Source organism: Chelonia mydas, chromosome 1 (assembly GCF_015237465.2).
Source record: "Chelonia mydas isolate rCheMyd1 chromosome 1, rCheMyd1.pri.v2, whole genome shotgun sequence".
Taxonomy (NCBI): Eukaryota; Metazoa; Chordata; order Testudines; family Cheloniidae; genus Chelonia; species Chelonia mydas.
In genome coordinates, this window is record NC_057849.1 from 217,384,389 (window position 1) to 217,401,020 (window position 16,632).

At 44.1% G+C, this 16,632-nt stretch overlaps 1 protein-coding gene across 5 annotated transcripts in view; it reads right to left on the minus strand.

Annotated features, from left to right (window-relative positions):
• The window catches only part of CCND2 (cyclin D2), a 56,461-nt gene that overhangs the window by 17,616 nt on the left and 22,213 nt on the right, over window positions 1-16,632 (minus strand). Inside the window, exon 5 of one of the 5 annotated variants that reach the window (XM_037913525.2) lies at window positions 18-16,523. The exons of the other annotated variants lie outside the window; for them this stretch is intronic. Within the exon in view, the coding sequence (XP_037769453.1) occupies window positions 16,515-16,523 (9 nt within the window). The 3' untranslated portion in view covers window positions 18-16,514. Of the gene's footprint in view, window positions 1-17; window positions 16,524-16,632 lie in introns of those variants that run through there. 5 annotated transcript variants of the gene reach the window in all.

A 16,632-nucleotide genomic window follows, 5' to 3' on the forward strand; every position in this document is an offset into this window, starting at 1 on the left:
TAAAAGAGATGCACATGGAATGATGGGATGGAGAAAACTGCATCATGGGACGTTGATCCCATGTTCCCAGTCACCCCCGCACCACTCATTTGCTCCCATGATGCACTAAAACACTGTGTGCTACATGATGGCGAGATGCACAGCGGGATAGCTACTCCTGGTGCACTGCTCTCTGCATCGATGCAAGCGCTATTAGTGAGGACATGTACCACCGACACCAGGAGCGTAGTGTTGACATGCAAAATCGACATAATTACTGTGGCGGCTGTATGTCAACTTAATTTTACAGCGTAGGCATGGCTTGAGAATCTCAAAGCACTTAATACAAAAGTGGGTCAGTACCTCTGTCCTCATTTTATAGCTGAAGCCTACAAGGTATTTCAGGTCAGAATTTGGACTACTATTTATGTGCATGGCTTTTTATATTATACTGAGAACCACAATAAGGTTGATGTTAGTGTTTCTGGATATGGTGTTCAGATTGAAGATTCGTTTTAACACAATAATTCATCAATGAAATCCATAAGACAAGGCCTATACTATGATTCAACTATCAATATATTGTCTGTCAAGTTCTAACAACTTCAATATAATTTACTAATCAAAATAGTAATTTTTATTTATTCATATCTATAAAGCACACATCCAGGGGTTGAACCTGGCTAGCTAGTGCCAATTTACCAAGCTGGGACTTCGTTTTGGAGGCTGTCACCTTGTGTTGCAGAAACGAAGTGTTTACTTTAAAAAAAATAGGGCCAGATTCACCACTGGAATCCAGCTGCTTAGCATTGCTGTGGCAGCAAAATCGACTGGAGCATACAAATGAAACTCATCCTAAATTACTGGCACTTATAGTTGAGAAGATACACTCAAGTTCACAATCTGAAGGCTAACTGCTGCAAGGACTGTCTGTCTGACTGTGCACAGAGCCTGAAATAATAGTTCTGAGAAGTGTGAATTGTCACTATTCATGTCAATGGGATGCTAACTATTATGGGAGAAAGGAAAAGAATGAACATATTATGAAGATCTGCAACAATTTACTAAAGTGTCTCATTTTGGTGTATCAGGGAGGTGGGCTTGGTTTGTGGGTGGAACTACCACTTCTTTCTCACTTTAATTCGGACTCTGCTCCTATCCAAAGTTACTGGTTACAGAATTAAAAACAACTCAGCAGGGTCAATAATCAGGCTTCCAATGATGCACAATGTAGTTTCTCAAAGTCTGGTGTTGCTTTGCTGTGTTTGTATGTAATTTATTTCTGGATTTTATTTTTAACTGTTGCAATTTTACTATGTACAGCACCCAGAGGTAGGGAATGCTGCTCTATAAATTAAAAGGAAATAAAAAAATAGAAGTCGGGGAATTTCCTTTAAAAACAACACTATAGCATACTACAGTAATGGTCCAGAATAGTATAATAATTCTATTGTAAGATGTGGTAATTGTGACTATTACTGACAAATACTCTGCGGTTTGTTTTGGTTGTTTTTTTCAGAAGGGTTGTTAAGTCATGTGTCACATGGATCAACTTCCTCATTTTTCTTTCTGGTCTAGTAGTTTAAACTATTAAAATAGTTCAGGTAGTTTCCATTCCACAGTTTTATTGTCATCATAGCATGTGCAGAAGAAAAGAGCACTTAATTTTTTGTGTGAAACTTCACAGTCCTCGGGCAGTTTATTCCAGTTATTTTTTTATGTTTGGAAAAAAAGATAAATTTTTGTGCTTGGCAGCGAGTAACCTTTGCATAGTGATGGAAATTCACATGGAGAAAACAAACAGGAGGAGAAATATATTGCACTATGTCACGATTTGGGTTATTCAACGTAGAAAGTCCAGGTTCTGAATTTCCAGGCACAATAACCTAGAAACAGGGTTTAAGCATTTGGAAAGGCCTGGTACTATACGCGATTCATTTCTTTAACTTTTCAGCACCAAGTTAATACATGTTCTCGCTGATTTTTCCATATTTTACTTTTTTAAACTTAAATATGTTTGTACTGTTGTTATGAAGATGTTTGCATCTGGCAATCTGGTATGTGAGCCTCCCATCCATCTCCGCAAATAGGGTCCAACTTTACATCACTGAAGTCAATGGAATTTTGCAATTGATTTCAATAGGCGTTAGAACAGGCTGGTACAGAACTGAACTTGCATGACATTGAGTGCCCTCAACTCTCATTGATTTCACTGAGGTAAGTAGGTGCAGGAAGAACTCAGCACCTGGCAAGGTCAGGCCCAAAGTGAAAAATAAAAGCTAAAGAAGGGAAAACACAAATAAATTTGTATTGTTTCAGCAGCTAGTTTATATAGGGCTGATCTTGAAGTCCTCTCTCAAGCCTCTTTGGGTCTCATCCTAAGCCCACTGAAGTCAACGAATGGAGTCTTTCAACTGACTTCACTGGCCTTTTGCTGCAGCCTTCTATCCACAGAACAGGATGGGAAACGGCAATGCCATCTTAGCCCCTAAAGAATCACAAGAGACACTGTCGTCTAATGCTGAACAAGGACCGTTATCAGAATAAGGAAAACAGTTTTATTCCTAAATCTTTTCGCTCACCTCCTGCCTCACTTACTGTGAGTATGTACACATACTGCACACACTGCCTCTGGGGACAGGGTTCTTCAGTAAGAACTAGACTGGGATCACCAGATTCATTTTACATAGGCCACCAAACGGTCATCCAGTGGCACAAAAAGATGCTTACTTTTGGTAACTGGTGTTCTTCGAGATGTGTTGCTCATGTCCATTCCATTGTAGGTGTGTGTGCTCACCACATGCGCTGGTGTCGTAAGTTTTTCACGCAGTGGTAACCGTAGGAGACCGGCTCTGGCGCCCTCTGGAGTGGTGCGCATATGTGCTGGTATAAGGGGTGCCGCCAGCTCCCACCTCCCTCAGTTCCTTCTTGCCAGAATGCCAACGGAGGGGAAGGAGGGTGAGTCATGGAATGGACGTGAGCAACACCTCTCAAAGAACAACAGTTACAAAAGGTAACCGTCTTTTCTTCTTCGAGTGCTTGCTCATGTCCATTCCATTGTAGGTGACTCCCAAGCAGCACCACCAGCAGCGGGTCTAAGTTCATGGACGTGTCGACTGCAACACAGCTCTTCCAAATACAGCGTCATCTCTAGCTTGCTGGGTGATAGTGTAATGCATTGTAAACATGTGTACCGAAGAACATGTCGTGGCCCTGCACATGGATAGGGACATGCGCCAGGAAGGCAGCCAAAGATGCCTGAGCTCTAATCGAGTGAGCCTTCACTATCAGTGGAGGCACAGCCTGCCCCAACTCGTAACAAGTACAGATGCAGGTGGTGATCCAATTCGAAATCCTCTGAGATTTGAAAGTCCCTTCAGCCTGTCAGCTGTCATGATAAAGAACTGTGTCGATCTGTGGAAGGGCTTTGTGGGCTCCAGGTAGAAAACCAGGGCGCGCCTGACATCTAGAGTGTGCAGCTGCCTCTCCTCATTGGTCATGTGAGGCTTTGGACAAAACACCGGGAGGAAGATGTCCTGGTTGGCATGGAAGTGCAACACTACCTTTGGCCAGAAGACCGGATAGGACCTCAGCTGGACCTTGTCGTTGTAGAACACCATGTGTGGGAGCTTCGAAGTGAGGGCTTTAATCTCGGAGACATGTCTCGCCAAGGTAATAGCTACACGGAATACCACCTTCCACGACAAGTGGGAAAGGGAACAAGAAGCCATAGGCTCAGCGGGTGGACACGTGAAGCCTGGAGAGGACCAGGTTGAAGTCCCATTGGGGATCCAGGTCCCAGACCAGAGGAAAGAGTCTTTCAAGGCCTTTCAGGAACCAGCTTGACATCTCGTGCGAGAACAATCAAGCTCCTCCTGCCTGCTGACATAGAACATGGAAGCCGTGTTGTCCATTAACACCTGCACCACCCAACTGGACAATTGGGGAAGGAAGACACTGCAAGCCAGACAGATGGCTCTCAGCGTATCTCGGTATACTGCAGACTCAGGGGTTATGGTCTCAAAAGGAGCTCACATTACAGATAACCCCTGAGTCTGCAGTGTACTGAGATACAGTCCCCAAACGAGGTTGGACACATCTGAAATGGAATGGACATGAGCAAGACCTCAAAGAACTTTCAGTCACTACTGAACCAGCGTGAATCTCTATTGGCAGCTTAGGACCCAATTCTGCCATGTCCTGAGCACCTTCTGGGAGGTGCCTACCTCCATTAGGGCCCACTGACTTCAAATTGAGGGGTCTCAGTACTTTTCAGGACTTAGCTCTTGATGAAAGTATCTTCAGTTTGTTTCCAACCTCTCTGTGCCATTTGTCCCCTGGAACTTTTTTATTTTAATTTTCATAAGTCCTTTCACTTCCTGGGGTAGGAGTAGAAATACCAAAAGAAAGCCTGTCCCAGCAAGATTTCTGGCCTGGTTTTTTTTTAACCAAAGATGAGGTTTAGAGAAAAATCTGAGCTTATGGAAACTGATCTGAACCTCAGAGCCTTTTAGGTTTGCCTATCAAATAGTCAGAGAGTAAATACATCTGGGAATATGAATGAGGCATAATGGAAGTAGATAACATGCTATGGAACATTGTCTAAAAAACAATCCAGAAACTGTACGTCTATTGATGCAACAAAGTCTAATTTTATTTATGCTCATCTGTGTACACTGAAAGCCTATTAAACACCATCCTCACTAGGCAAAGGTGTTCATCAAGAAACCATCACAAAATATCCCCAAATGCTTTGAATACAATTTTGTTCCACTTAACCTCTTCTAAGCAAATACTTTTGGTCTGACTATGAGAGATCACTTAAGAGAGGTGTCACTATATTTTGGAAATCTAACACAAAACAATTTATCTAGTGTTTAGAGCAGGTTTAGACAATCTGGTGATAAAAATGCTTGCAGCCAATCTACATTAGCACTGAATGAACAATGTTATTTTTGAACTTCTTGCAAATCAAACATCTGCAAGCAAACCACAATTTTTGCCCTGTACAATAACTAGCTGAAGAACAACGTTAGAGTGGGGTTTTTTTAATTTTTTTTTTTTTAAATTAAATTATCTGAAAGACACCACTGAGCTATAACTACACACCCCTTTGTTTATACCATTACTTCACAGTTGCTGCTGAAGCTCAAAAGCTTAAATCCAGAGTTGGGATGCTTTGCTGAGTGATAAAATTCAGCAATCTGAAAACACTGAAAAATTCACAGGACATCTCTGTGCAAAAAAAGGTGGGTTTTTCCTAAATGTTTGCTGGTATTTGAAGAAGAGAACTGTTAGCCTACCTTATGACTATTCAAATGTCTCTGGTTCTCTTAAACAACATTCCTGAAAAGGAGCTCTTTTAAAAAATTAAAGAAAGAAAAAACAGCAGGAAAACAGGAGAGGTGCTTCTTTCAAGAAAGAGGCGATATGTAACAAATGTAAGGGGGTGCAGTAGGTGATTGCTGTAACAGTGCTGGTCTCCTGTTATTTACACTTTGCTTTGAGAGCACAGGAATGCAACTACTCATGCATTTAGGAATAAGGATTTGCATAAATTCCAGCACAGAACGTGTGATCCACACTGCTAAGGACAAAAGATGACTGGATTCCCACTTGGTCCACATTTGGGCCCCAATTCCTAAAAGCCCTTAAGCACATGATTAACTTTATGGAACTTTGGCATGTGCTACCAGCATAGGGATGCTTTCCTGAATTGGGGACTTGATTTGCAGTACACGGGTCCCTAACTCTGAGACACTACTGTCTACACAAACCAAGGGCTTGAAAAGTGACAATGTGAAAATGCCATCCTGTGTTTCATGTTGTTGGTGTCTTATTGATTCCAGATCAAATTGATTCAGTTTACTAACAGAAAGATGCTTTTTTTTGTTGCTCTCACTGGTGATGAATTATGGCTACAAAGTTTGCTTGTATACCCCAGTTTACCCATCCCTATACAGGGGAAATAATATTTTGCTCTCCCACAGCGGTGTTGTATAGGTAAATTAATTTAAGGGGCATCATCATACTTAAATAAGCAAAATCACACTTCTGCCAGAATTTGTTTACTTACTGTGTTACCAGGACTGCCTAAAATGACTGTAACTGAAAGGGATTAGGGAAAACAAGTTTTTTCCTCCTCTAATTTTTCAGTTTTATTAGTTCATTTGACAACACTTTGTTTATATTCAGTTCCACTATTTCCCCAGAATAGGCGGTTTCTCCTGTTGTTCGGAGGGGAGGAGGGGTGTCTTTCACAATCGAGAGAAAAACTTTTTTTTAGGAAAACGTGACTGTAAAGCCAAAAAAATTGGCAGCGGGAATTCAGGGGCATATATCACACCTCAGATTAACTCATTTTTTAAGCTGAATTGAGATTTCAAGTTGACAGTGGTCCTTTAATGGTAGAAAAATACTTGGAGATCTTCAGAAGACAGAAGTGCATATTAAATAACAAACAAGAAGAATGTCAATAATAATATCAGAGTTTATAAAAATTGGGATTCCTAGAAAACCTACAATATTTGTGTTGCATCAGACAAAGTTAAACTAGGGCTATGTGGGTATATGAGAAGGAATCTTTGCTAGCCATTATCAATGTCTTCTGTCAGCTTGAACAGGTCACACATCTGCAGTGGTGCAGGTCGGGGCAAGCCTCCAACCAGATGATCACAGTCTATCACCAGTCCATGAGATCTGACAGCTATGTTTGTGATGGAGAGCTCATTACTTGGAGGCCTTACTTCCTCTGCAAGCTGGCTCGCTTTCACAGCATTGCACCCTTCTCTGTATTTATGAATGGATTTGACGGAACTCCACTATTAGCCTACAGTGTAACTGCATCACCCCATTGTTACTACACACGCACAGCACTCACTGGAGAACAAAAAGCTGAATGAGCTAGAGCAGCTGCCAACTCAGGCAAAGACAACTTAGGAAACTATCTCATTCTTCCTTTCTTTTGAGGCTATTTTGTCTGTTGTTTCCTTGCATACAAAATGCAGCCTGCAACAAATAAGGCAGGATAGGACACAGCAAGCCCTGTTACATGGCTCCAAAACCACAGGCCCTAAACCCTACAAAAGAGGGAATAAATGACGTTATGTGCCTTAGGAACAGTGCTCAAATGCTATCTATTCTAGACAGACTGCCAATGGATATTCCATGATTTTATAATGTGGTTCAACAAAAACTTAATTCTAGAATGTGGCAACTCTGAACTTCAGTTAGATCTAGAGATCTGCAAGGATCTGTGTGAAAGTATTATCAGAATTATTTCTTTGTCTGAAAAGTAATATACATAGCAGATTTAATGTAGGATGTTTGAGGAAGGGCAAGAAGAGAGTGTTTATGATATCTGCGGCAGCAGTTGTCATTTACTATGGGCCAGATTTTCAAAACAGATCAAAGCCACATTTTGAAGGGCTCAGAACCCACCAGTCAGGCCAGAGTTTCAGAAGTGCTCAGCTTCCAGCAACTCCCACGGTGACACTTCATAGACAGATTTTCAAAAGTCCTCAGCACCCACCCTGCACCAAACAGGCTGATTGCTCCTGAAAATCTGTCCACTTATTCTTGTGCCTAACCTCCCCAATTTTGAGTGCTGACCTCTGTGGAAAATTTTCCCTATATATTTGTACAGAGGCAACCACAATGGGGCCACTATCTGGTTGCCCCATAGGTGGTACTGAGGCACAGAGAGAGTAAGGGTGGGATCCACAAAGGTACCTAGGCACCTAAATCTCAGGTTTAGGTGTCCAAGTCCCAGTTCTGGCTACACTGCTATCCACAAAACTCCCAGCAAACTCTGTAGTCACCTAAACTCACTGGGTGACTACATTTCGGGATAAATCTCCCTCAACACTTATGTTTCAGCTCCTGGGCATGTACGCTGCTGATGCCTTCTGGGAGTCCAGGTGCCCATCTCCCCACCTAAGCCCCAGAGTGATTCACAAAACAGGGGAAGATAGGTGTTTGTCTGACTACATCACATGTGGAGCCTGATCCTGTAGGCATTCTCAGAGGCTGCATACCAGATCAGGTCAAAAATCTGGCCAGAAGAGGAGATGCTCACCTTATAATGTTTAGCTCACATTCAATTCCCCCTCTCACTACCAGAGGGGGAGCAAAAGGATTTGTACTGGGGTGTTCCATCTCTCAGGAAAGTGCTCTAACCACTGAACTATGGGATATTCTGATGTGAGGCTCCCTCAATCTCTTCTGTTGAAGCTTTTCAATTGGACATAAATAAAGAGTTATTAAATCAGGGGGACTGGATCCACGGTCTCTCACGAGGGTGCCCTAACCACTGGACCACAGAGTCATTCTCTCATGCGCACTCTCTCTCTCGCCTAATGGCTATTTAATATTTATCCACTGTGGAAAAATCATTGGGCAAGAAAGGGAGAATGATTCTGAAATCTAGTGGTTAGTGCACCCAACTGGGAGGTGAGAGACCCTGGGTCCAGTCCCCCTCCTCCCACCACTCTTATGTTACTTAGCCACAATAGAACAGCTTCAACGGGAGAGACTGAAAAAAACCCCATACCAGAGTATCCCATAGCTCAGTGGTCGGAGCACTCGCCTGAGAAATGGCAGACTTCTGTTCAAATACTTTCTCCCGCTCTAGCAGAGAGAGGAGAATTGAACTTGGGTCTCCCACATCCCAGTGGAGTGCTCTAACCGTCGGGCTAAAAGTTATAAGATGGGCACTACCTCCTCTGGCAGCCATTTTGTGTGGAGCAAGGCAGTCACCTAACTCATTCCAACAAGAAACACAGTTTACGTGCTTAAGCCACCTGACTCCAGGACAGGGGGTGCCATTCTAGTATTGCTAAGCAGAGCTAGGCACCCCCGTGCAGCCCAGACTTAGGCCCTATATCCAAGGGGGTAGGCTTGACACCCCCCCCCTTTTGGTTGGCGTCTCCCGTTGGCTAGTTTAGGTGACTCCCCACGTAGCATACTAGCTTTTGTAGATCTCTCCCCATTCATTGTACTGGATGCTGAGGTGCCTAACGCGGCTTTGTGGATCACAGTGTTGTTCTGTGATCTTCTAGACTCTCTGATGTTCAGCATTGCAACACCTAAGTCCCTTCATAGATCCCACCCTAAGCAACTTGCCCAACATCACATAGAAAGTCTGTGGCAGAATATAGAAATGAACTCAGGAATCCCAAGTATAGCACCCTAACCACTGGGCCATCCTTTCTCATAGTTCATAACTGTTCACAATAGGGTTTCTTGACCCTTCCTCTGATGCATCTGGTACTGCTGGAGACGGGAAGCTGCAGTAGGTGGAATGTTGGTCTGGTCCAGTATGAAAATTCCTATCTTTTCACAGGTTTCAGAAGTAGCAGCTGTGTTAGTCTGTATTCGCAAAAAGAAAAGGAGTACTAGTGGCACCTTAGAGACTAACCATTCCTTTTCTTTTATCTTTTCACAGGGTTGCCAGGTGTCTGGTTTTTGACTAGAAACTCTGGTTTGAAGGGGACCTGTACAGTCTCTGGTCAGAAGTATTGACTAGACACCAAAAGTCCGGTTACCACAATTTTCCAAGGCCGTAACTAAGGCAGGGAGAGAGGGGCAGCAAAGAGCTACTGCGGGAGAGGGGTGCAAAAATGGGGTGGCGCAGGATCGGGCCCAGCAGTGTCAGTCCAGCCCAGTAAGATCGGGCCTGGTGGGATCAGCTGGAGCCCGGGGCAGAGCAATACCTGCCAGGCAGGAGCAGGGAATGCAGGGATGGGCCGGCCTGCCCCTAGGCTGGCGGCACATGTGGTTCCGCTTTGCCCTGACCTCCGAGTGGGGCTGGCTCGGCAGCTGCCTTGGGCCTGGAGGAACTGCTGCCAGGGTAAGAGAGCAGGGCCTGGCCCCTTGCTAACAGCTGGGCGGGGGAATGATCCCTGAGGCGAGCTGAGTGGCCCAGGCAATTCTGCCCATAATTGTAGTGCAGGGCTCACCGGACGGGGCGGGGAGGGCAGGGCATGACCCTCCCACTTATTACCTGCCTTAAGGGCGAGCGGCTGAGGGGGAGGGGGAAAGCACCAGGTCACCAACCCGCACCAGCCCCTGCTCAGCTGGGGCCACCTTCTACCTGCATCTCGTGGGCAGTCAGGCAGGCTCCACATCAGGCTTGCAGCTCCCAGCCCCGGCCCCGCGGGTGGCAGGTGAGTAGTCCCCTTACGGGCAGAGGGAGCCCAGCTCGGGGACGGAGAAGGTGGGGAAGAGGACTGAATGACGGGAGAGGGGGGAGAGCAGCAAGCGACGGGGGAGAAGCGAGAGAGAGGAGTGAGTGGGGGCGGGGTCTTGGGGGGATGAGGCAGAGCAGGGGGTGGAGCCTCAGGGGAAGAGGAGGAACAGAGGATGAGGAGAAGTTCAATACTCCTGCTGTAGTGTCTGGTTTTGAGAAACTGGAAAGTTGGCAATGCTATCTTTTCAAGTTGTTTATTCTTCCATTGCAGTGATCAATTGAGGGATGGAGAGAGCACTCCGTGAACGTCATGTGGATAGAGGTGGGGGGTTTTAAACTTTTCCCCAACCAGTTACCACTTTCACAAGTAACAGAAGAAACATTCCTACTCTGTTGAAGAAAATGAGATCACAGTAGAGGCCCACAACCTTACAGTATCACATATAGCTGTGTGAAACCACTCTGTACTAGCTACTATCTTTTGTTTGGAAAAAGCACTTAAAATGTACCACACAAAGGTAATTTCACTACCCATAAAACTGTCAGGCTTCTCCACTTCTCATTAGTATAAGGTCCTGATATTTATTTTGGTAGCCAGAAGGAGCAATAAAGCCTAGCTCTCACATAGCTCAATTATTCCCTCATAGAGTGTGAAGGTCACAGTTCCTTCACACTGCATTTTATTTTTTGCCAAATGTTGTATAGCCACTATTTAGCAAATAATCTTTATCAAATGATACTGGCATAGTATACCACCACTATGTAATGTAACAGCTATTGGGCCAGGTTCTGATCTCACTTATGCCAGTGCAAATCCAGAGTAACTCTCATGAAGTCCATGGAGTTACTCCAGATTTACACCAGACCAGTACACCAGTACCTTGCTCTCTGTTTTAGAAAGAAACACTCACATAGTGAGAGTTTATTTATTGAAGTGGAAGGAGTCTAAACTAAATTCTCTTCATTAATAACATATTTTGGCCTAATTCATAATGAAACATCTATTAAAAAATATTAGAGCACTACATACCAAATTTTCCTCTTAGTTATGTTATAGTAAAGACCACTGATTTTGGCATTTAAGTTTATGCAGCTCTGATACAGTTATTTCCTTGTAAACAGGAAGCATCCTCATATACTTCAGCAGAAGCCTAGGAGAGTTCATTATAGTTAAGGCTACATCAGCCTTTCATTATAACCTTCTATTTTCACATACTCCTAACTCTGGAGCTGAAATTTTTCATGCTTTATCTCAGATGGTGCTTTTTTTTTTTTTTTTTCAAGCTAAAGCAAAATCCCTTTGGCAATTTCTGAGTTATGCAAGGGTTAAAAAATATGCTTTTTTTCCTGTTAAGAAAATAGTAAGATGCTACTTTGCTCATGCATAACTCAAAAATGGCTGCAGTTTAAAATCTGAAATGTTCAGGGTAGCTAGTCCTCACTAAGAATTAGACAGTCAGTTCTACTAACCATCACAGCTATGATGCTAACTGCAGCAGGAAGAGACCCACGCTAACCTTTTCAGAGGGTAACATAACCCAGCAGCTCACTGCCCAGGGGCCATGAATGAGATTAGTGCTAAGTCTGCTGCCTGCTCCCTCCATCCCCTCCCCGCAGGTACTCTGCAGGGTTCTGAAGGTTGTTGCTTGTGTTGGCAGGGGGAGAAGTTTTTCATTTGCAGAGCCTGTAACCTCTGCAGGATATTAATTATTATTATTATTATTATCTATTTAAATGATCATAGTGCTTAGGAGCCATAGTCATGGCTGGGACCCCATTGTGCTAGGTGCTGTACAAACACAGAACGAATAGACCGTCTCTGCCCCAAAGAACTTGCAATATAAGAAGGATCTTTTACCATATGATGATGCTCCTGGAGCCTAAAAGTCCTCCGTTCTTCCCTCTTCCCTGCCCCTTTTGAAAAACAGGGCAGTTCACATAGAAAAGCTGAAGTTATTGTAACATTACAGTTACAGGTTTAAGTGATCACAAATCAGGAACTGAAAGCAAACTATGGTTGTACGTACAACTTTAACTCTGCCCCATTGCAGGACATTACGGTAGTCTTTACCCTTTACTAATGCAGCCTGATACTAACCCTTAAACAATGCAAAGATAGCACATTTTTTCTACAATAACAGATATGCATTATAGGCAGAGGTGGTAGAATCACCTACTAAGGTTGCCTAACGCTTCCCATTATAAAACTCTGTTTTCAGTTGCTTATAACTTTGCCAGACATTAATCGTTTGGGCTTAAATTGACATACTGGGTGTATGGAAAATTTCAGCCAAAACAGTTCAGCCACTTCTGAGAATGACGATAGGGAAAAATACACTGTTTTGCTCATGTTCTAAAACTCTAGGGACTTTTTCTTTGAAAAGCTTTAGCAACCACATGCTTTGGAATAGGGACTGGCAATTTGGTAAGAGGATGGCCTCTGTGTCAGGAGTGTGCCCACCCAAATTAGGCCAATTTATAACTCTTTGTAAAAAAATCACCATTTGCACATGCTCAGTAGAGACTTCTTAGATTTTTAGCAGCTAAATTCCCCCAAAGAGTCCATCCACACTGAGCATGCTCCAGCCAGGGGCTGAACAGGACCTTCCTTGCAGCTGCAACTCTGGGCTGCTGCAACTGTGCCGGGTTCAGGTCCCGTCATCTAAAGTGAAAGCAGTGAGCCTGTCTCTCCTATGCCCTTACTGAGGCCCCTGCTGGGTCCAGGCAGTGCACAGAAGGAAGTTGCCAGATTCAAATGCAGTGTGGGTGGGAGAAAGGGTACAGTGGGAAATGGAGCCAGGGAAGGTGGAGAGGCTGGGACTGGTAATTAAAGTCTGTATTTTAATGCATATGCATAAGGGACGCAAATTAAGGTTGCATAGGCAACCTTAATTTTGAGTGCTTGACTCTGAAACCTTAATAATATTTTTAACTCTCTCTTCCCCACCCATGGATTCTCATCCCACTCCCATTCTCCTCACCTGCCCAGTTCCAGTCTCTGCTCTTGGAGGTTGTCGTCCCAGTCCCAGTCTCACTCCTCCAGATTCTTAGTCCCAGTCTGTCCCCCACCCCCAGTCTCCCATCCCAACCATTCCCAGTTCCTCCCACCAATCTCCCAGCTCCTTGTTCCCAGTCTCCTTGCTCACCAGTCCCTGTTTCTTGCTGGCTCCTCATCCTCTCTCCCTCACCCTGACCTCCAGTTACCTCCCTCTTGTCCAATCTTGGTGTCCACCCCCAGCATCTTGCCCCAGTCTCCCCCTGTTCCCAGTCCCAATTTCCCACCTGGCTCTTAGTCCTAGTCTCCTTGCCCAGCCATCCTCAGTTTTCTCCTACCCCAACTCCCAGTTCCCAGTTTCTCTCACCTCCGCTGCTAGCCTTCAGTCCCAATCTCCCCGCCAGGCTCCTTGTCCCAATAAACTCCTCTACCCTCCGCAAATCTGGTTATTGTCCTCTCTGCATTTGAATCAGGCAGCTTCTTCAGCAACGCTGCCTGGGCCCAGAATGGGGGTGGGGGTAGTCAATGAGAGCACAGGAGAGACAGCTCCCTGCTGTCAGTTCAGGTGCCAGGACTTGGACCCGTCCTGGCCTGCAGCAGTCCAGAGCACGGAAAATTACAGCCTAAATAGTTAAAGTTTGGCAATTTTACAAGCAACTAAAAATAGGGTCTTATAACAGGAAATGTCAGGCAACTTTAATAATAGGTGGCACTACTGTAGGGAACCACATGCATTAAAACATACATTGACAATGTCAACTGAAAAAGATGCATAGAACCTCCCTAAGCCACCAGAGTAAGCCAAACCTTCCCCTCCCTCTCAGGCTTGGTCTTGGGTACACCCGGCAACATGCCCTGAAAATCAATTAATTTGGGCTCTGTGCGAATAAGGGGAAAGGAAACTCCACAGAAAAGGACACTTCACTGTGCCCTTTCCCCAGCCAGCAAAAAGGCACATAGGGAGATTCAGTCTCTAAGGCAGCCAGAATCCCAAGGCAAGCAGGGCTTTCTAGGTGAAATGTCAATACTTTGAATTACATCTGGAAATAAATAAAAATAATACAACAATGTAGCCTGCACTAGTGGGGTTTCTGATTGTTTTTCAAGGGTAGAGTGAACTGCAATAACCAGTCTGGAGGTGACTAGGAATAGATTACTGTAGCAAGGGCTACATCAGAGAGGAATGGTCACTCTCTCTTTGCTTGCAACAATGAAAAACATGCTCTTTCCTAATATCTAGGAATCCAGGAGCAGCTAAAGGTTCTGCAGCACCCCTACAACTGCAAACCTTGTTAACCCCTATAGGGTGAGTACTGCCCCTCCATCCAGGGAATAGATATGCCCTCTATACAATCCTACCAACATTTCTCCCATTCTACTAGTGTCATTTCTGTCCTATCCAGAATGAGCTTTAGCCAACTAGCAATCTTCCAAGCCACAATCTTGGCTAGACGCTAGGTCTGCAATGTCTGGGACAGATGAAAAGGAGACACAGAGCTGAATATTGTCAGCATACTGATTCCACTGCAACCCAAACCTCCCATCCATGCTAAACAAGAGGAATGATGGAAAAGATCTCCATGGCATCCTGCGCAAGAGAAACCTTACAGCAGATGAGCAACTGCCCAACACAGGACTCATTGAGAAGGAAGAACAGAGCCACTCAAAAACAAACCCATCTAACGTTACCAGGGCCTGCAGACACATCAGCAATATATCCGGGGCTCTTTCCCTCCTTTGACGAACACTCATTACTATGGAAACAATATCCAGAGCCTAGATGGAGTTCAGTGATAACTGAAAATGTAGTCCTGTGACAGCCTAGGCAGCAGCCTGACGCCTCTCTTCCACTAAGTGTCACCAGGGAAAAAGCTCTGAACGCTGATGAAGACTCCAGTTCTAAGATATAGGGCTTGGTGGCTGCACTTGTTTCTGTTCCCAGAGAAAATACTTCAAAAATACGATGGGGGAATTTTTAAAGGCACAAAGAGCAGTGAAGTGCTCAAACTTCCACTGAATGTCAATGGGAGCCAGTGCCTTCCTTAGAAAAGTTCCCCCTAAACTTTTAAAACGATTCCTTCTCCATGGAAAGGATAAGCAAAGACATGACAGGAAATGTAAACAGACACTACCTAATCCCAATCCTAAAAAATGCTCACTGCATACAACTACAAATAAAGTTGGGAGAAGTAGAAAAGTATTACTGTAATCCTTTTAAAGAGCACAGGAACTGCAATAGCCAATCAGATCCATGGTCCAATATCCTGTCTCTAACATTACCAGATGCTTCGAGGGAAGCCACAAAAAGCCCCACAGTAGGTAGATATGGGATAATGTATCCCCCATGAAGGCCTCATCCTAATCCCTATTAGTTACAGTTTGTGGTAACATGACGTTTTATTTCCCTTCTGATACTATTTTTTTTCAGCACTATTACCAGGGGAGTACATACTTTGCAGCTTATGTAAGACAACCTCACTGCATATACCAGGGGTTCCTTTTGTTCCTTCATCGCCCCCACAAACTCCCTGTGTGCCACTCTCCCATCCCCCTCTATCTCAGGGACCATCACCTACACCCCATCCCTCCAAAAGCTCTGTGTGCCCCTTCATCCTCCCGTATGCCAAGGGCGCTGTGTGCCTCCCACTGCCCCTCCACCAAATGATAAGGGTTGTGTGTGTCCCCCATTGCTAAAGGAGCACTATATGATAATTAATTTCCACTTTTACCAGGCCATGCAGCCTAAATAACATACGTGATTTCTCTTACTGCATTATCCTGCTGCATACTGCTATATATCACTCACACAGTCTCTTGCCCTACATGTGTCTATAGTAAAGATGTACAAAAAGCAACAAATACTTTGTGTAAAAAAGTATTTCATTTCATTACTTGACCCAGCAACTGAGTGTGTGAAATTTCCACAACCACAACCACTTTCACCTAAAAAGTATGTGAAATTCAAAATGTTGCCTCTTTTCTGTGCAAAGTGGTTTCCAACTAAAAGAAATTCAAAATGTCACATTAAAAACAATGAGACACGGGGGGAAAAGTAAAAAAATTCTGCCAATTTTTTTTGCAAAACTGGACCATTCTTGGAAATCAGAAATGAAATGCAAAGACTTCAATTAGCTGGTGAAAAAACAGCAGGGCTTAAACAACAATGCATCCAAAAATATAATAAATGCACATAATATTCTTTTTGCAAGATAAAAGAAATACAACAATTTATAGTTAATACATGTTAGGATGGCATGCTCTAAACAGATGGGCTTATGGTAGAAGAGCGTCATCTTGTCAGAAGCCAGCACCCATTTGCTTGTCGTCTGAGTGCTCGTGAAACATGCTCAATTAACAATCCTAGAAGTGAAAGTCCCATGTTTATCCACAGACTGGGTGCACCTTGGACAGCAGCAATGAAGCTCCCCCCAGCATAGCTCAGCCAAGAACTTGTGGGACCCACCTCTAT